Source organism: Papio anubis, unplaced genomic scaffold (assembly GCF_008728515.1).
Source record: "Papio anubis isolate 15944 unplaced genomic scaffold, Panubis1.0 scaffold251, whole genome shotgun sequence".
Lineage (NCBI taxonomy): Eukaryota > Metazoa > Chordata > Mammalia > Primates > Cercopithecidae > Papio > Papio anubis.
This window is the reverse complement of record NW_022162579.1, coordinates 84,387-105,088: the sequence shown is the minus strand read 5'-3', so window position 1 is coordinate 105,088 and position 20,702 is coordinate 84,387. Positions and strand designations below refer to the sequence as shown.

Below are 20,702 nucleotides of genomic sequence, written 5' to 3'. Positions count from 1 at the left end.
AGGAAGAAGGGCAAGTGTTTTACTATAGTGAGTAATAACCAAATTATCCTGTTAAAATATTGATCTTAAATTTTTTTCTCTGTACCCATTACTTCTTACACTCTAAACTACAGATTTTTGGTGTAACTTTTTAAGTTGCCTAAGTACATTTCGTAATATTTAAGCTACAATTCTAGTGATTTTAAGTTTAGAATTATATATATCTATATAAATAGATTTGTGATTATGTCTCTTTATATTTGCAGTAGCCTAACAACCCCTTTTATTTTAGAAAGACCCTTGAAGATAATTAGCATATAAAGTTTTATTTTAGTATAGCTGTAACCACTGATGTTGTATGAATTTTCTAGTTACTTTTCTTTAGCAGATTTACACAAATATTAGAGAGTCACCATGAATCAATTTTGTTACAACAAAGTGATTCCAAAGTGATCTTTACTGAGTTTTCTTGGATCTTTGCAACTGGAACTTTTTGGGCTGATGAAGTTTGTCAGGAAGACAGAAAAGATGGTGCCACTTCAGATCTGATATTCCTGGGTCTGCACTTAAAGATTATCTGTTGAAGATTGATTCTTCCCCATGTCCTCTCCAAATTCAGATCTTTCACTTCTCCACAGGTTTAGAAGGCCCTATTTCACCACTGCCACACAGAAAAAGACAAAACTCAAGAAAAATAATATTACAAGTTGACTGCTCTACAAGATACAACATAATTCTTAGATCAGAATTTCTTGGCTTTGGCACTAGGCCAACACACTGTTAACAGAACAGAGCATGGAAACACAAGCATAGCCCCTAGAATTTAAATTAATTACTTCCTGAATGTAACTTGTACCGTTCAAATATAAGATGTTCTTATTAATCTATCAGTAGGACATATAAATATATAACATAAAAAAAGATAGGGGTCAGACAAGTAGAGGAAAGTAGGGAGGAAGGAAGCAGTTAAGAAGTGTTTTCCTTCAAATAAAATAATTTTACAATGTACTTTAACTTGTTAATGACAAATCTCTGATTGAAACATAAATCTAACAATTTTTTTTAAAGTTCATATTCTTTTTACTGTCTTCAGCCACTCTGCAAATGAAAATGAAGCATACACACACATACAAATACACACACAAAAGAAGAGGAGGGGTTTTTCTGCAAATTCCTAGGCTTATAAGCCTCCTAACCTGCCCTAGTGATTCTGAGTAAAATCGTATTTTTGGCAACAGTGCTTTGCCCTCATAATAAGATCCTTAATAAAAAAAATTTTTTTTTAATAAAATAAATTCTGTCTTAAGATGTTTTGCTCACATCAGGGAACATAAGCTTTTGAAAAAAAAAAAAAAGATGGTTCATAATCTGGATGCTTAGAATTAATGTTTCTATTATCTAAAAATGAGCTCTCCTGATTGTGTTTGATATGAAAAGTTGGTTTAAGGAGAACAAAAACACGTTAACTTTTTAAGTAAGTGGGGGCTTTGTAAGCTGTATAACTGTTCCTTCCTCAAAAAGGAGAAAACAAACTGCAAATTTTCTCACATAAAATTATTAATATCCCTGACTCTGATATGAAATAATCTTTTAAATTTTGGTCATCCTTTGGCCCTAGACATTCCTGTGTTTTCACTTAATACAATAATGATTAGTACATTGATACGTTCAGTTCAGAGCCAACTATTTAATTGTAATCTTCATACTATCTTTTTTGGTCAACAATTGAGACGGATGATGAGAAATTATAATGGCTTTCTGTCCCTTAGTGATCTGTGGTGGATTTTGATGGAAAGAATGAGCAATTTTGACACTACTAATTGACTACAGTGATTTGGTTCTCCTGAATAAGGAAACAATTTAAGTAGGATTTGAACTTCTTAATGCTAAATTCAACCAATTGTGTGCATATAAATGTGAGTGGTATTGTTTGTTCAAAATTAACATTAAATTTTTGTTTGTTTGTTTGAGATGGAGTCTGTCTGTCTCCCAGGCTGGAGTACAGTGGCACGATATCAGCTCAGTACAACTTCCATCTCCCAGGTTCAAGCGATTCTCCTGCCTCAGGCTCCAGAGTAGGTGAGACTACAGGCATGCACCACCACTCCCGGCTAATTTTTTGTGTTTTTAGTAGAGGGGTTTCATCAGGTTAGCCAGGCTGGTCTCGAACTCCTAAACTCAGGTGATTCACCTGCCTCGCCCTCTCAAAGTGCTGGGATTACAGGTGTGAGCCACCTGAGACACTGCTTCCGGCCAGAATTGGCATTAATTTACAAGCTGCTATTATCGTTTAGTTTATATTTAATGCTTAAATGATTATATAGACATTGTCCACAGAATCTTCACCATGTCATTCTTCTGTTCTTACTTGAAAAGTGACATTTGGCAGATGGTAGCCAGATCATTAAAGCAGTAGGTTTAACATAGTAGTATAGAAATCAGGTAATAGATGCATAAAGTTAAAATAATATTAAATTGAGGGAGATTGTTTCACTTAAACCATTAAATAACCTTTTTAAAAATTTGCTGCTAGGTTAGGGTGGTTATGCAGCTATGTGTCATTTCCTGAAATTATCTTTCATTTGTTTTATGAGTAAAACTGTCTCTATAAGTTTACCCTAGAAATCCATAGGTATTTTGGGAAATTGAATTATAAGTGGCTAGATTAACTAACTTTTGTTTTTAGGCAAACTTAGATTGCTCTATAAATCTTAATCAAATCAATCACATATGGTAACTGGGGGAGGGGGTTATTCTGCTTATTAGTCAAAGATATGATGAATTTATTTATCTTTTAAGACAGGGTCTCGCTCTGTTGCCCAGGCTGGACTGCAGTGACACAACCACAGCTCACTGTGGCCTCGACCTCCCAGGCTCAAGCAATTCTCTCACCACAGACTCCCAAGTAACTGGGACTACAGGCATGCACCACCATGCCCAGCTAATTTTTAAATTTTTGTAGAGATGGGTTTCGCTGTGTTGCCAGGGTTGGTCTCAAACTCCTGGGCTTAAGCAATCCTCCCAACTCAGCCTCTCAAAGTGCTGGGATTATGGGTGTGAGCCACCGTGCCTGGCTAAAATGATGAATTTCTTATCCACATCATCTGTTAAGGCAAAAAGAGGAAACTGGTTATTCTGTTATCCTGCTTTTTCTTGGGAATATTTATTTTCAAATGATTTGAGTCCTTCATCTCAACAGTCTCATAACCAATAAAAGGAAATGGAGATTGGTGGGAGATTAAAACATAAAGGACAGGAATAGGGAAAATAAGGGATGAAAAGGTCACAGACACAGAAATGTGGAAGTTGAATTCAAATTAATTTTTAATTGAGCACCTACTATGGGCCCCTCAAAATGGCTGACAGTACCACTAACTGTTTTAAATGAAGGAAAATCAAAAAATAACAGCATTTTTTATTTATTTCTAAAACATCATTCTTAATCAACCATTTAAATAAAGTTTTGTTTTCCACTCACATGTTTTCACATTATTCAGCATGTTACTTGGGTACCCACTATTACTAGCCACCTTACCAGGCACAGCAGTTGACAGATGAACAAGGAGCACAGTCTCATAGGAGCTTTATCACATGTGTTCCTAGGCTGAAAGGCCCTTCTTTATACTTCTTGGTAGGTGGAGTACAGGAATGTAGAAGTCAGAAACCTAGGTTCAAACTCCAGCTCTAATATATATAGTTTCTGTGTGATTTAGGAAAAATAATCTCTCTGAACCTCAGTCCCCCATCTGGAAAATTAGTATGATACTTACCTCATAAGGCTGTAGGGATTAATTAAAATTATGTATGTAGAGCACTTCACGGAGTATAGAGAGTGCTAAATAAATGGATGCTGAGGTTATTGACAGCCCTAGGATGGATGGATCATGGGTTCCCAAATATGGGATGCAATTTCAAGTTCTTAACACCAAATATAACCCTACTTGCTTTAGTTTCCTGGCATTCATGCTATCATCCCCAGTTTAGTGCACCTCAGGTTATCAAGGATGTAGGAGGGATTCTACAAGCATATGTTCCCCCAGAGCTTTTTGGTACCCTGCAATCCTAGAAGTTGTTGATGCTAGGATGCCTGGAGAGCACAGGCCATTTGTCACTGAGAAGCATATGTTACAAAGGAGATGGGAGTAGTAAGGAAAGTTGAGGAACTGATCAAAATAGATGAATGTCAAAAAAAAAAAAGTTTTCACTTTTAATTCATGATAAAAACCCAGTTAAAATTAGGTATACCAGATTTCTTTATTTTCAACCATGTGTGCACATACACTCAGATTTTTTTCTTTTGGTAGTGATTTGGCTTTTTGTTAACAACAGTGACACAAGTTTTATGTTTAATTTAAATACTACAACGGTTAAACTGGTTTTGGGTGAGATTTTCCAGAAATTTATTAAATACGAAGTTCCTTAACTACTGACTTAGAGGAATAAGTATTGTTTAACCAGGGAAAAAGTTGTCAACAACCACCAGCTTCTCTTCCTACTTTTTTAGAATATAAAAGATAGTATCTAAATTATTTTTTCCTCTCTCATCACTTACAAAAATCTCAATTATTTAGGCATATCCTTGGCATGTTCATAAAATTGTTCCATTAGGCATTCTATAATTATAATCATATTATTTTTAATCCCTACTCATTTCACCTATAATTTTCAAATGTTTGATTTTTATTCAATTCTTATATCCTGTTCATATATTTTTTAGCTATAGTAAAACATGATTTTTCATGTGTATTAATTTTTTTTTTTGAGATGGAGTCTTGCTCTGTTGCCCAGGCTGGAGTGCAGTGGCGTGATCTCATCTCACTGCAACCTCCACTTCCCAAGTTCAAGAGTTTCTCCTACCTTGGCCTCCCAAGTAGCTGGGATGACAGGTGCATGTCACCATGCCCAGCCAATTTTTTTTTTTTTGAGACGGAGTCTCGCTCTGTCACTCAGGCTGGAGTGCGGTGGTGTGATCTTGGCTCACGGCAACCTCCACCTCCTGGGTTCAAGCAATTCTCCTGCCTCAGCCTCCTAAGTAACTGGGATTACAGGCATGCACCAGCATGCCCGGCTAATTTTTTTGTATTTTTAGTAGACATGGGGTTTCACCGTGTTGGCCAGGCTGGTCTCAAACTCCTGACCTCGTGACCCACCCACCTCATCCTCCCAAAGCGCTGGGATTACAGGCTTGAGCCACTGCGCCTCACTTAATTTTTATATTTTTAGTAGAGATGGGGTTTCGCCATGTTGACCAGGCTGGTCTCAAACTCTTGACCTCAGGTGATCCACCCACCTTGGCCTCCCAAAGTGCTGGTGCCCAGCCTCTACTTTTCCTTTTAATTAGTGTCTTGACTGCTCTAGCAAACTTTTTTTTTTAAAAAAAAATAATTAGCCCCTCTGGAATTCTTTCTTCTAATTGAATTTTTGTCCATACTCAAACTGTTAGTTACACATTAAACATTTGCCATATACCATTTAACCCATGTGCGTCATTTCTAATTTTTTTCAGAGATGGAGTCTCACTCTGTCACCCAGGCTGGAGTGCAATGGCATGATCATAGCTCACTGCTGCCTTGAACTCCTGGGCTCTACTGGTCCTCTCACCTCAGCCTCCTGAGTAGCTGGGGACTACAGGTGCATGCCACCATGCCCTGCTAATTAAAAACATTTTTTTTTGTAGAGATAGGGTCTTATTATGTTGCCCAGGCTGGTCTGGAACTCCTGAACTCAAGTGATCCTCCTGCCTCAGCCTCCTAAGTAGCCGGAACTACAGATGCAAACCACCACACCTGGCCTCTCTGAATATTTTTACCTTAAAAACATGAGGGAGATAAAGACACATTTCTGAGTCCTAACCCACTGCTGCCTTGGTTGTGCTTTATTAATTTCTGAGATTCTTTTTTTTTTTTTTTTTGAGACGGAGTCTCGCTCTGTCACCCAGGCTGGAGTGCAGTGGCCGGATCTCAGCTCACTGCAAGCTCCGCCTCCCGGGTTCACGCCATTCTCCGGCCTCAGCCTCCCAAGTAGCTGGGACTACAGGCGCCCGCCACCTCGCCCGGCTAGTTTTTTGTATTTCTTAATAGAGACGGGGTTTCACCGTGTTAGCCAGGATGGTCTCGATCTCCTGACCTCGTGATCTGCCCGTCTCGGCCTCCCAAAGTGCTGGGATTACAGGCTTGAGCCACCGCGCCCGGCCTAATTTCTGAGATTCTTAGTCCTGTTTACTAAGTAATCGTAGAACATGCAAGTTGTATTGTACTATAATTGATGGCAAACTTGCGAACCATTCCTCTGGGTTTTCTTGCTGTGTAGAATAAAAGGGCCAAAGCAAAAGAGTCTCACAGTGTTCATGAGACAGAAAGAGAATTTGATTCCACTATCTATCTCTGTAGATTCTCCTTTCATTTTTATATTTGGAACCTAAACACCTAAGTTACAAAGGCAGAAGATCTGGCAGCTTCTACAAACTTCTTTCATTATCTTCACACCCAGGGAGGGCAAGAAGCAACAGCAAGGAATGACAGCTCTGCAGCTCTGCCCCAGGAGAGGAAGGAGATATGAAGGAACTGGGTTGGAGAACTGGGCTGGAGAAAAGTGCTGGATATTTTTCATTCTCCCTAATTTTAAAAAGCAAGTAGTCTTTAAGTTAACTTTTTGCCTTGATAAGGAGAACTGTACATTCTACTTTAGAGAAGCCTGTGCTTCCCTGTAGCTAGTTCCAAAACAAAAAAAGTATGTTCTGTGAAACATGAAACTCAGAAAAAAAACATTAAGGTGGCTCACACCTGTAATCCCAGCACTTTGGGAGGCTGAAGTGGGTGGATCACAAGGTCAGGAGTTCAAGACCAACCTGGCCAAGACAGTGAAACCCCATCTCTACTAAAAATACAAAAATTAGCCGGGCGTGGTGGCGTGCGCCTGTAATCCCAGCTACTCAGAGGCTGAGGCACAGAACTGCTTGATTCTGGGAGGTGAAGGTTGCAGTGAGCCAAGAAGTATGAGCAACAGAGTGAGACTCCGTCTCAAAAAAAATAAAAACAAAATAAAAAATAAATTGAGGTATGGCTTTCTAAAACTATAAACATCTGTCATGTAAAATTAGACAGTAAAGTTTATATATTTGCTTGCTAATTGTCAGCTGTTAGTACATGTCAAAACACTAAATTAAGCCCCCTTCCTAATGGAATAGATTATTCTTCAAAGACTGGTAGTATTTAGAAAAAGCCTTATTCTTTAATGATGGGGAAAGCCACTGCAAGAAAAATGTTGAAGTCACAAAAAAAGTGATCTCAAAGAAAATTATGTCCATTATGATACTATACACTGTAGTTTGGAAACTTGGTTTATCTGATCTCTTTATACTACTCTCTGATGGTCTCTGGGTTAGAGAACTTTTATCTGGTTCCTATCAGTAATATACATACCACATTTCATTTTAAGTTGGATTTCAAATTTAATTACTTGGTAAACTATTGTATCTAAGTAAGAGTAAGATGAATCACTTTTCCTGCTTTTGCTGTTAAAGTTTTAATTTTTGTGTGTATTCTACCCGTCCCCTGCCTATTTCCCATTATTTGAATTCTGCACTTGGTTCCTGTGCTGTTCCTATCCTTACTTAACACTTCAACATATCCCCACAAATCTCTGAGCTCACATTGTGCTCTAATGCTTTCAACTAAATCTGTACTCGCCAGTATGTCTCTCAGTTCTTTTGGCAACTTGTTCTTTTATGTAAATTGTATACAAAATATGATTTGCATACTTTAAATATGATGTGAACAAAAAGAGCAATGCTGTCAAATTAGTGTTCAGAATCACAAATTTATATTTTTAAAATTAGGAGTTAATTAAAATCCCTTTCATTATGAAAAGGGTACTACATTGCAAGTAACTCACATTAAAAGGCATTCTATTCAATAGATGTGTTTATTGTGGGTCAGTTTTGCCAATGTTTTAATTCACATGTAATTATGTAGACCCTGTGTCAGCAACAACTAACAATAATACTACTTTAACTGAAAAAAACGATAAACTGTTTCCATTGATAAACTGTGATTATTTTATAATCCTCGTTTTATAGTCTTTTACAGAAAAAAATGATAATAAATGGCGATAAACTGCAATTTGCCACATTTCCTCCAAACCTTAAGACAGTATAAAACACAAGACATTTTTTTGTGCACTCTACTTTTATAGAACAACCAGGTTTATAATTGATCTCTTTATTTTATTAGATTTATCAATATACATGGAAGCTTTCTCAAATCTCAAAATTCCAAAAGTATGTAATTGTAAAAAATCATTTTTTCCTTTAGATGTCATATTCTTAGAGAGCTATTAAAGTCTATTTATAAACAAAAATAATTGATAAACTAACACACTTTAGAAATCAGAATATTTTAAATTAAAATATTTTTAATGAATACAAGATATGTCTTTTTAATTAACTATCATAGTTAAATTTAATATCACAAAACAAAATGACTTATCCTCACTAATTTTTCAAGTGAGGTAAAGCCATTGGAATTTACACTTAATATAAGTTTTAAATGTGATAATTAAATGATAATATTTTATCAATTATAGGAAATATTCATTTATAAAAATTTCCTCAGGTCCATCAATCTTTTTAGGCCAAGTTTGAGCCCATGTCAACCTTAAAGGTTAGATTCAGTGCACCTAACTTGCCTAATAAGCTTGTCAATTTAAGAATGTGAATTTCATTAATAAGGGGGAATAAAGAGTAGTTAACTCACTAGAAGTGAATGGGATAGTTTCAAGTAATTACTTAAAGAATTTTAAAAATTTAAACAGAAATGGCCAATGATTCTGGGTTTAAAATTTCACATAACCTTAAAAAAAAAAAAAACAAAAAAAAACCCACATAGAAATAGTGAAGTCATCACCTTATTGATGAAAAACTAAAGTTTAATAGTCATTGAATGGGTAACAACCATTTGTAGTCTACATTTAAAAAGTAATTTTAATCATAGCTAAGAAAAACTAAAAACAAATAATTCTATTAAGAAACAACAAAAATGATAAACATTTAATACCTACATGTAGATACTTAAAATCCTAACAAAAATATTAAAGTTAAAAGGGCCTTGAAATTTGTTTCTAACAAATCATCTTATATAATCAATTCCTAAATAGCTCATATCCTTTGCTTTGGTGTTTTACCTGCTATCACCTAAACATTAGTACAGTAGAAAATCACTTAGGTTCTTTTCAAATGCTTGGCATTATAATGTGATCTCATATCTTTCCTCAAATTAAATTTTGCTCCACATATTCCACATGTATACAGATGAACATCCATGTGCTGCTCCAACTGTTCATTATTTGGGAATATCTGAAAGCAGACCTGGCATATAGTCTCACCAGCAGATAAATGAGAAATCATATGCCGTACATGGTCATGTTTTCTGAAGTTTCCTTGATCACAAATGGAACAGACATACCTGGCCATGCCTTTGTGCATATCATTGTGCAGTCGCAACTGACGCTCTCTTAAAAACTGCTTTCCACATGTTTGACAAACAAACTGTTTTTCCTTAGTATGAACAGTATAGTGTTCTCTTAAGTGACACCGCTGATAAAATCCTTTTCCACACAGATTACAAAAATGCTTTCGTCTGTGATCTCTTTCATTTTCTTCCATGATGGCACTCTTAAACATATCTTGATCTAAGCAGCTAGACATATGTTCAACCACTAGATTTTCAGTTTCAAAACGCTGGCCACAATTAGGACATCGAAAAGGGCAGGCAGAATGTTTAAATAACTGCTTTTTTTGGATACTGTTTATCTGGTAATGACTGTCCCTAAAATCATCTAGCATTTCAACAAACATATCTCTTATTTCGGACTGCTCATCAGGATTCTCTTCCAAGTCCATTTTCTCCTCAGTATTTCCTAACCCATTCATGGTCAGATCTTGGGGCTCACCACATCGCTGAGCATGTTCCTGAAGCTGCCTACCCTTTACAAGTATTTGTCCACATTTACCACATGCACAGATATTTTCAATGTGTTTGGCTAAGTAATGAGATGACAGGTCCTCCTCGGTTATTGTAAGTCCACACAGCTCACAGGATGCATTTTCAGTATCCTCTTGTACTGGACTGCTGTTGTTAGGGGGCCTCATATTCTCTAAACCACCTCTTTCATCAGCACTTACTGACATTCGAGGTTTTAGAGTTTTCCTGCCACTTTTTTTAATGCTGACATCTTCTTCAACATAGTATCTATAAAATGGCTCTTCAGGTTCATCTTCTAATTCATCATTGTCAGTGGATTCATTACAGTCTTTATCAGTAACTTTAATAATGTTAAAGTCTTTCAGTTCATCTGTAGGAATATCTTCTGGCTCCATCTTAATAATAATCCTTTTCCTCTCAGCAGCTCTGCTTTTCTCTTCGCTGGCTATTTCAGACTCCACTGCACTACTTTTTCTGCTTCCAGTGGTTGAAGTTGAATCATCAGCAGCCTGGCTTGTGTCTCCTCTGTATTTGTCCGTCTGTACAGAAAATGTTTTAGAAGAATCTTTTTCACTGAATTCAGCTTTGATGTTACTGTCTTTTCCATCTCTAATATCTACTATTCTATGGTAAGATCTTGTGTTTTGGTATAAATGTCTGTTAGTACAGGTCAGCACATGCTCATCTAATAATTTTTCACAGCTAAAACCAAATCCACAGCTATCACAGGTAAAACTCCGCCCAAAGCGTCTTGACACACGTTCTTTTGGAGTAGATAATTTGGACACGGAACTTTTTTTACATACATCAAATAGTGGCTCAGGAAAATTACCTAATTGTAAAGACTCTTCATCAGGCTCTCTATTATGTGGTGTATTTACTGTTGAACTTGGCTCTGCACACCACCTGTTGGCTTCATTGCCATTTCGAGCCACAGTATCTTCATACATTCTTACACCAAATATCATTTTGCTGTTCTGTTTGCTGGAAGCAGAAGAGGAACATTTTGAACTAGAACAATCTGCATCTTGGATGTCTTCTAAACAATCAGGAACATTGTACAGCTGTAGGTAGTTCATTGCCACTTTAAACTGCTCAAAACTGGAGGGAGCTGTCATAATTTTTCCTAAATACATAAATTGCAAAATGAGATCAAAACATTCTGCACTAATTTTCATGTTGCTGAGATTCAGTTGTGCAGTACTATGTTGATGGTTCATGAAAAACATTCTAAAATAGGAGCTACAGGCAGCTAGAACTGCCTTGTGTGCTTGAAAGTAAATGTCATCAATTGCAATACAACAGTCACAGAGAAAACCCCATTCTCTTTGGTTGTTTAGCTGCTGAAGGACGTAGCTGCTGTGGCTGGGCTTTGCCATCTTCTATTAATTAGACACCTATGTAAAACAAAAATATTAAAGTCAGACAAGATATAGAAAAGCACTTGAAAAAAGTAATTGTTATCATGATTTGTGACTTGCATGACTTTGCTATTACAATCAAGAAATTAAGAGCTTTCCATTCTTTATATAGTAAAACTCAACAATATATACTTGAATCATTATTTAAATCTGAAGATGAAGACATCCAGCCATTTATTCAGGTTTTTCAAATTGAACAAAGGCATCAAAAGCAAAAGACAGTTTTAGTTTCATTACAACTCTTGGGGGGAACATGTACACTAAATTTGAACAGAAAAAAAAAGACATTAATTTAAAAATACTTGAAGGAGGCCAAGTTTGTGGCTCACACCTGTAATCCCAACACTTTGGGAGGCTGAGGCAGGAGGACTGCTTGAGCTCAGGAGTTTGAGACCAGCCTGGGCAATAGTGTGAGACCTCATCTCTACAAAAAAGTTTAAAAAATTAACCAGGTGTGGTGGCATCACCTGTAGTCCCAGTTACTTGGGAGGCTAAAGTGGGAGGATCACTTAAGCCTGACAGGTAGAGGCTGTAGTGAGCTGTGTCGCGCCACTGCACTCCAGTCTGGATGACAGAGCAAGACTCTGTCTCAAAAAAAAAAAAAAGAAGAAAAGAAAAAAAACTCTTTAAGGATATGAGTAATTAAAGTAAATAAAACAGCAACTTAAACTGAAAGTTAACAATTAGATTGTAAAGTATTAAAAACTTACTAGATGATTAATACTAAGGAACTATTGCTCATTTTTTAAGTGTGAGAAAGGTATTTTCATTGTGTTAAAAAGAATCCTTATCTTTTGGATATACATACTTTAGTATTTACAGATGAAATTATATATCTGATATATGCTTAAAAATAAATGGGGTGGGTGTGGGCAGCAATAGATGATACAAGATTGGCCATGTGTTGCTAAAATAATCTATTTTTAAAACCCTATTAAGCCTGGGCAACATAGCAAGACCTCGCCTTAAAAAAAAAAAAAAATTGCCCGGCCTGATGATGCGCCTGTAGTCCCAACTACTGGGGAGACTGATGCAGGAGGATGTCTTGAGCCCAGGATTTTGAGGTTGCCGTGAGCCATGATTGCACGCCACTGTACTCCAGCTTGGGTGACAGAGCAGGACTCTGTCCCAAAAATAAAAATTCAAAAAACCTTATTAGGGCCAGGCACGGTGGCTCACACCTGTAATCCCAGCACTTTGGGAGGCCGAGGCAGGTGGATCACGAGGTCAGGAGATCAAGACCATCCTGGCTAACACAGTGAAACCCCGTCTCTACTAAAAATACAAAAAAAATTAGCCAGGCGTGGTGGCGGGCACCTGTATTCCCAGCTACTTAGAAGGCTGAGGTGGGAGAATGGTGTAAACCCAGGAGGTGGAGCTTGCAGTGAGCCAAGATCATGCCACTGCATTCCATCCTGGGAGACAGAGCGAGACTCCATCTCAAAAACAAAACAAAACAGAAAAACCTTATTAGATTATACAGAAATGGCACCAAACAAATAAGTTGGATTAGTGCCTTTGTCTTTTCTTGAATTATCGGAGAAGCAATAGGTCTATAGAGTTAGAATGTGTCTCGTGTTGCTCAACATGCTTTTCATGGTATAAGGAAGCGTGGGTTTATTTGAGAAGGTATTTTATTTATCCTGAGAGTGTAAAGTTTTCTTCCTTTTTTTTTTTAAGCAGGGTCTCACCCTGTTACCTAGGCTGGAGTGCAGTGGCATGATCATAGCTAACTGCAGCCTCAATCTCCCATGCTCAAGCAATCCTCCCGCATCCAGAGTAGCTGGGACTATAGGCGCATGCCGCCACATCCAGGTTTTTGTTTTTTTTTTTTAATTTTTTTAGTAAAGACAAGGTCTTGCTATGTTGTCCAGGCTGGTCTTGAACTCCTGAGTTCAAGCGATCCTCCTGCCTCGGGCTTCCAAAGTGCTGGGATTGTGGGTGTAAGCCACTGCACCTGACCTCTTCTATATATATATATATATTTTAATTGTTAAAAGAAAAAAGTAAGGCTGGGTGCGGTGGCTCATGCCTGTAATCCCAGCACTTTGGGAGGCTGAGGTGGGCAGATCACCTGAGGTCAGGAGTTCGAGACCAGCCAGGTCAACATGGTGAAAATCTGTCTCTACTAAAAATAAAAAAAGTTAGCCAGGCATGATAGTGGGTGCCTGTAATCTCAGCTACTTGAGAGAATGAGGTGGGAGAATCGCTTGAACCCAGGAGGTGGAGGTTGCAGGGAGCAGAGATTATGCCACTGCACTCCAGCCTGGGCGACAAGAACCAGACTCCATCTCAAAAAAAAAAAAAAAAAAAAGTAGCAAAAAATTCAAACATAGAAGCATATAGACTAAAAACATACCTCAGGTCACATACCTCTTTTCAGAGGTAACCCTTTCAAACACTCTGGATTATATACCTTCAGATCTGTTGAGATGCACATGTACATAGTTAGCATATACAGTACCTATGAGATGCCAGGCAAATAGTTTTGCTTTTGTTGTGTTTTTTAACCTAAATGGTATCATACTATATATACCTCTCTGCAACTATTTTTCTTCACTTAACATTAGACTTAATATGAGTGGGCATTTAAGTATTTTTAGTGTAGGGAGCTTTGGATAAGGAAGAAAGGAGAGGAAATATTAAAAGCACTCAAAATCCTATCAAACTATAAAGTTAAAATAAGATCAAATTTTAGCCTCAATTTTTAATCCATATACATAAAGCTTCAGAATCTATCTTCTACTTAAAAATAAGTTCCTATGCAATTTGACTGAACTTAAAAAGAACACGTAACAAGCTGTTCAGAGAAATGTTCACTCTTCAAGCTCTGTAGTAGTAATTTAAGGGTATCTAAGTTTACGTACTTCTACTTGCTTTTTATCCATTCCTCACAGATCATATATAGGTCACACACCCCTTTTACTACCTATATGCCCATCCTGCCACCTCTAAGACATAAAGTTCCATAGCCAGAGATATGGGACTGGTGAAATGAAGATGGCTTATGATGAGACCTGCTACCTTCTTAAAATTGCAACCACTGCACCTTTTCTGGAAGCCAGATCAAGTTTCAAGTAGGTACAATATTTCAAACCTCTGTAACTCAGGTATCTGTAAAAAGCTGTGAGGAATCATGTTCAGCATGTATCTAGATACAAAAAGCAATGTATGCACAAATATACTCATTAATGCGTTACTTCTAATTTGAATGCCTAGTAAAAAAAGGAGTTGTTAAGGTAAATCTATGCCCCAGAATTCACTGTCACATGGCAGTGAATTAAAAATTATATTTCTGAATGGAAACTACCAAAGTGGGAAAATGTTCAAGATGGAGAGCCAAATAAATAAACACAAGATACAAAATTATGTTAGAATTATATAAAACAAATCCACGCCACAACCTTATTCAAAAGGTGGGGGGAAAAAGATGAAAAAAATACACAAAAATGTTGACCCAAGCCCGTTTTAAGTAGGATGAAATTTCTATGTCTATAGTCATTTTTGTAGGATTCAGAGAGACATTTAATAATCAACCATAGAGTAAGAGCCAGAGGGATAGGTATTATTTCCAAAAAACCAAAACTTTCTATTAATAAGAGTAGTTCAAGAATGAAACAAACTTGTTTGGAGAATGAGTACCCATATTAAAGCAGGAACAGGATGCTACTGAGGACAGTAGAGTAGTGAAAAGAGCATGGGCCTGGGATCAGACAGACCTGGCTTCTTATCTAGCTTTCCCACTTTTGGGAACTTGCTTATCCTCATTGACCCTAAGTTTCCTGAACTGTGAAGATAGGAATAACAATACCTCAAATACAATATCATATATGAGGATTCACAGAGGCAATGTGTAAAATGTATGGTGCTTGGCATGTAATAATGAAAGTAACAGTGGATGTTGTAATGGTGGCGATGCTTATTTAAGCATCAGGGTAAGTTTGACTTGATAACCTTAAAATTTCCTTCCAAATAAGAGTCCATTAGAAAGCCAGTAGTTAATCTATAAAAACTTTCAAGTATTAAATAGTCCAGGCTTGAAATAATGATATAAAGAGCGTAGAAGTTCCAAGGACCCTTTCTTATCTAGATGAACAGCAGTTTTATTATCAGCAACCAAAATTAATACAACTACATAGAAGATCAATATGATAGGCACATCTATAGCTATAGTCACAATTCAATTGAGTAAAAATACATATTCTTTTATTAACATAAAGCACTAAAACAAATAAGAGCACTTATAGCATTTTAATGCACATTTATTCATTCAACAAACATTTATTGAGTACCTTTGGCATACCAGGAACTGTATAAAGTATTGATCATCAGCAGTAGCACAAATTTTCTGTAATATCAAGGAAACATCATTTGAGGAAGTTTTACTTTTCCTAAATCAGTGATTCCATTCAACATGTATTCTGTAAAGTGCCCACTCTACAGAAGAAGGCATCATGCTGTAGTAGAAAGAACAAGTGCTCTGGGTCAGAGGCATCACAGTGTGAATCCCATTGCCTCCATGTTTATACTCCTATGTTCCCCCTATAGAGCTGGAAGCTGAACAAATGAAAGCTGAACAAATGCTGTGTCTAATTTTTAATTCTAACACAACAGTTTTTAGGCTGACCTAGAATTGTAGTTTAAGTAACATTATTATGCAAATGTCCAAGTTCTGAGTAAAACTGATTTTAGGCAGAGTAACTTATGATAGCAATCATTCACACATTAGCACCAGCAACTTTGTCCTTGTTACACCTCATTCAGAAAGGCTTTTTTCTTTTTTCTTAAATTTTAATTATTATTATTATTTTTTTGAGACAGGGTCTCACTCTGTTACCCAGGTTGGCATGCCATCACAGCTCACTGGGCTCAAGCAATCCTCCCACCTCGCACCTTCTGAATAGCTAGCACTACAGGCATACGCCACCATGACTGGCTAATTTTTGTATATTTTTTGTAGAGATGAGGTCTTGCTATGTTGCCCAGGCTGGTCTCGAATTCCTGGGCTCAAGCAATCCTCCCACCTCAGTCTCCCAAAGTGCTGGGATTACAGGTATAAGCCACTGTGCCCAGCCCAGAAAGGCTTTAAGAAGGATTAATACACCAAAAAGAGGTAGAGGCGTATGGGGCAGGGGAGGAGGGATCTAAATTCCTGTGAGACTTTTAGCTTATCTCTTGAAGATAATTTTTTCATTAAAATTTTTTGAGGCCAGGCACAGTGGCTCACACCTGTAATCCCTTTGGGAGGTCAAGGCGGGTGGATCACGAGGTCAGGAAATCGAGACCATCCTGGCTAACACAGTGAAACCTCATCTCTACTAAAGGCACAAAAAATTAGTCAGGCGTGGTGGCGGGTGCCTGTAGTCCCAGCTACTCAGGAGGCTGAGGCAGGAGAATGGCAGGAACCCAGGAGGCGGAGCTTGTCAATCTAGTCTTATTTGATAAATGTGTTCCCTAAGTTACACTGTGTAAGCTATTTCAGTAAATTTCTCACTGACATAGTAAGATTTCAGAAATATGTTTCCTCATTGCTAGATCTGTTAAATTGGAAATAACAGTTTTGCTGGAAGTTTCTCTTGCTCCAGCCTTGGTAAATGATAATTTGAGGGTCTATAAACAAGCATATTCGATGAATAAAGAAGTAACTTAAAGGAATTTTAAAGTGTTTCTGTGAGGCAAATAATCACCCTTTAAATTGTGTCATAGACTTGCAGCACCAATGAGGCATTTGAAGAAGATTTGCTTAGTCTCAGTGAAAGTCTAGAGAGCCTAGCATCACAGTCCCAATTCAGCACCCCAATCTCTGACTGACTTACAATTACCTCTGGATCTCAAGGAAGATTTATGTATGTTTCCTTTTACCTATTTCTATGTCTTATAGGTCGAACGTATGTACGCATATGGATTTGAGGATTACAGAGTATTTTAAAAGTCTAAAATGTAATGAAAGGATTCTTACATTTTAACATCAGAATATCAGAATGTATTGAATACTCATAATGTTCCTAACACTGGATAAAGCATTGAAATGGAGGGTGGAGAAGGATGGTGTACAATAGAGATAACTGTATATGAGGAATTAAATTTGAAACCAAGAAACAATTTGAGGAGTTTAATAAACTATATTGAGGCCGGGTGCAGTGGCTCGTACCTGTAATCCCAGCACTTCAGGAGGCTGAGGTGGGTGGACCACCTGAGGTCAGGAGTTCAAGACCAGCCTGGCCAACATGGTGAAACCCCGTCTTTACAAAAATACAAAAATCAGCTGGGCATGATAGCGGATGCCTGGAATCTCAGCTACTCGGGGGGTGCGAGGCAGGAGAATCACTTGAACCTGGGAGGCAGAGGTTGCAGTGAGCTGAGATTGAGCCACTGCACTCCAGCCTGGGCAACAGAGCAAGACTCCATCTCAAAAATAAAAATAAAAATAACTATACTGAATAAAGTTCAGCAAAGGTTTAGAAGAAAAGCATTAATTATACCAAAATAGTAGGCTTTAGGAAGGATGCAGGATTTGAGTAAAGCCTTGATGAATGAGTAGGATAAACAGAAAGCAAGGGTGAGGCATTTCAAGTATTTATATAGATGTGTATGTAAATAGTTGACAAGGGTACACAGCAGCTTGGCTGGAAATGTAATGGGAGGGAAGGTATATTTGCTTTACTGGACTGGTAGATGAAGGTTATCAAAGTAGAGTAAATGACAACTGTAATACAATAATAATGTGAATAGCTAACATTTGTTATTTCTTACTATATGCCAGGCTCTATTCCAGGCAGATGTATAGGGAGATGTATATATCTCTCACACATATATTACATATATACATATGGATATATGCAATATATATGTGTGCATATCTCACACACATATATTGCATATACACACGTATGGATATATATACATGTATGTGTGTATATGTGCATATATGTGTATATATGCATATATAGGTATCATTTTGTATATGTATGCATATGTAAGAATCATTTTAGCATTTAATCTTCATAACAAACCCCACAAAGTAGATGCTGCTATAAGACACATTTTCAAGATTAAACAACAGAGGCATACAGTGTTATATAACCTTTGTAATATCACAAAGAGAGGACTTCGTGGGATTAGAACACAGGCAATGACTCTAGAGCCCAAGATCATGACCTTAAAGATTTTGCCATCTATAAAAATAACGTCACATTGGTAAAATTCTTTCCTAGAATACCATCTTGCAGGGTATAGGGTCCAATCTCTATTACATTCTCTTGGTTTCTCCTTGAAACTTCCAAGAATAACCAGTTGTAGAGGCTCCCAAAGATAAGAGATTTTATTTCAATGCACTTAAGTGACAAATATGATCAAGTTTAGAAAATTTTATTCACTATCTGCACTAGTGGCTGTGCATTAGACTCCAAATTCAGTACTTAGTACGGGAAGTTCTGCAATTATAACTGGGTTATATCCTAAAACTTTATTTTTAATTTATTTGGAACTTGAAACACATATTCCCATAGAAACAATAATATAAATGGTGGCTTAGTTTTATACCCACATCTTAAAGACATAATGGAGCTGTATATTAAGCCTAACAGTGCAGTAGTATTACTTGTATCATTAGCACTGACAAGAGATCCAAGGAGCAGTGTGACATAGCAATGCCTACTGTACTGAAGCCTCAAAGACAGGGACAAGGCTTAATGGCCTTTGTGTTCCTTGTGCCTAGCACACTCTTCCCACATAGTTGACACTTAATACGTGCTTGTCAAGTGAAGGAAATAAAAAAGAACCCAGAGAGCATATACTGTTTGTTTGAATACAAACTCTACCACTAGGTTTAGCTATGCGGGAACTTCTTTACTTCTTTAAGCCCATTTTCTCATCTATAAAATTGGGATAATCATACTTCTCACAGGACTCTTACATAAATTAGAGATGACAAATGTTCCTTTGCCTTTTCAATCCAAGCACAGTACAATTTTTAAAAAATTAATGTCATAATTATAGTTTATAGAATTTTATGAAATGATCAAGTTCAACCCACTGCTTTACAGATCAAAAAGCAAACTGAGGCCCTAAGAGATTAAGTGGTATGTTCAAAGTCACATTTAGTTTTAGTGGCTGTCAGGATAAGACCTTGGTCTCCTCAATCCTGGTCTAGGGCTCTTCATACTACTCTAACTGCAGCCTACACATATAGCATCACCTGGCTGGCTGTTTTCTCCTTTGAAACAATTATGTTTTGCTGAAATACAGTAGTTGTTCAAATTTGCAAGGGTTGTTTGCATCTACACAAAATGGCCTCAGATCAGACTGTTATGCTTTTGGAGATTGTGCTTTGTTGGCTGGTTAGTATTTTTCTGTCTCTTTACTTGCAAGCCAACAACTGTCACTTCCTAAAGGTGTGCTGATCTTCTGTGGCCCACCATTTCAATCTCTTCTTGGCTGTGAAATTAGACAAAAACTCATTGAAAATTGAATCTACATATCCATTCATCCTCAAGAGGGAGCACAGCATCTTCTGAAGACCTAGGGAAATGCTCATAAGATGTAAAGTTTTAATTCCTGAATTTTGTTGACAGGCGATCAAATTTCCTTCCTCTTTTGCATCAGGCCAAAGCACTGGATAGCTGAGGTTGCCAACCATATAACTTACAAATAACTGAGATGTTCCTGTAGTTCAGTTGCATTATAGTTCTAAGAAATGAACTTATCCACACAGAAAGCAGAAGGAACACAGTGGCTTCTGGAATATTCCCCTCTCCCTCCAGAAGTAGAGGAGGAAAAGTACATTTTAATCCATTCATGCTAAAGAGGCAGCACAGCATCTTCTGACCACCAGAGGGCACTGTGTAAACAGTAGGCTCTTTCAGCCAAATGTGCTTCACCAGGAAATCTCTTATTGCCCATAGCATTAGTATTCTTAGGGTCCGTTTTGTAGGACTTCTATTTGAAAGTACTAATTCTGTGGAATCTGATTTTGTCTGGAACCCACTTAAAAATGCCCCTCCCCCATATTCTGTCTCAGCTGCCACCACTATGTACCAATCACCTAGACTCCCTGGGAGCTGCCTAGAACCTCTCCCTCATAATCAACCATTAAGTGTTGCCAATTTTCCCATTAAATATTTCACAAATCTGCCCATCTACTCCATCCCTACCTTTCCTGTTCTCATAAGGCCTCTATTACCACTCCTGAGTTATTAAAATAGGCTTCTCAACCAGTCCCTCAAATCCTTCACTCTCAGGTAATTTTTTTCCTTCCAAGAGCAATGCCGTTTTGAAGATGATTCATGAAGAAGAAAAATCATATCACACTATTCTACCATGG

General features: G+C 37.3%; 1 protein-coding gene and 1 long non-coding RNA gene across 4 annotated transcripts in view; one reads left to right on the top strand and one right to left on the bottom strand.

Annotated features, from left to right (window-relative positions):
• Positions 1-289: 289 nt before the first annotated feature.
• The window catches only part of LOC101012723 (zinc finger and BTB domain-containing protein 1), a 26,596-nt gene continuing 6,183 nt past the window's right edge, over positions 290-20,702 (bottom strand). The window contains exons 2-3 of one of the 3 annotated variants that reach the window (XM_017961239.3): positions 9,441-11,356; positions 290-640 (exon numbers count right to left, since the gene is read on the bottom strand). In XM_017961239.3, coding sequence (XP_017816728.1) covers positions 604-640; positions 9,441-11,338 — 1,935 coding nt within the window. In that variant the 5' untranslated portion in view covers positions 11,339-11,356 and the 3' untranslated portion in view covers positions 290-603. Of the gene's footprint in view, positions 641-7,883; positions 11,357-15,672; positions 15,729-20,702 lie in introns of those variants that run through there. The other 2 variants (XM_021941302.2, XM_021941301.2) reach the window with 2 other exon arrangements.
• On the top strand, positions 14,196-17,482 carry LOC116272907. Its single transcript, XR_004181435.1, has 2 exons — positions 14,196-14,457; positions 17,087-17,482. It is a non-coding gene; the product is annotated as an uncharacterized LOC116272907 (long non-coding RNA).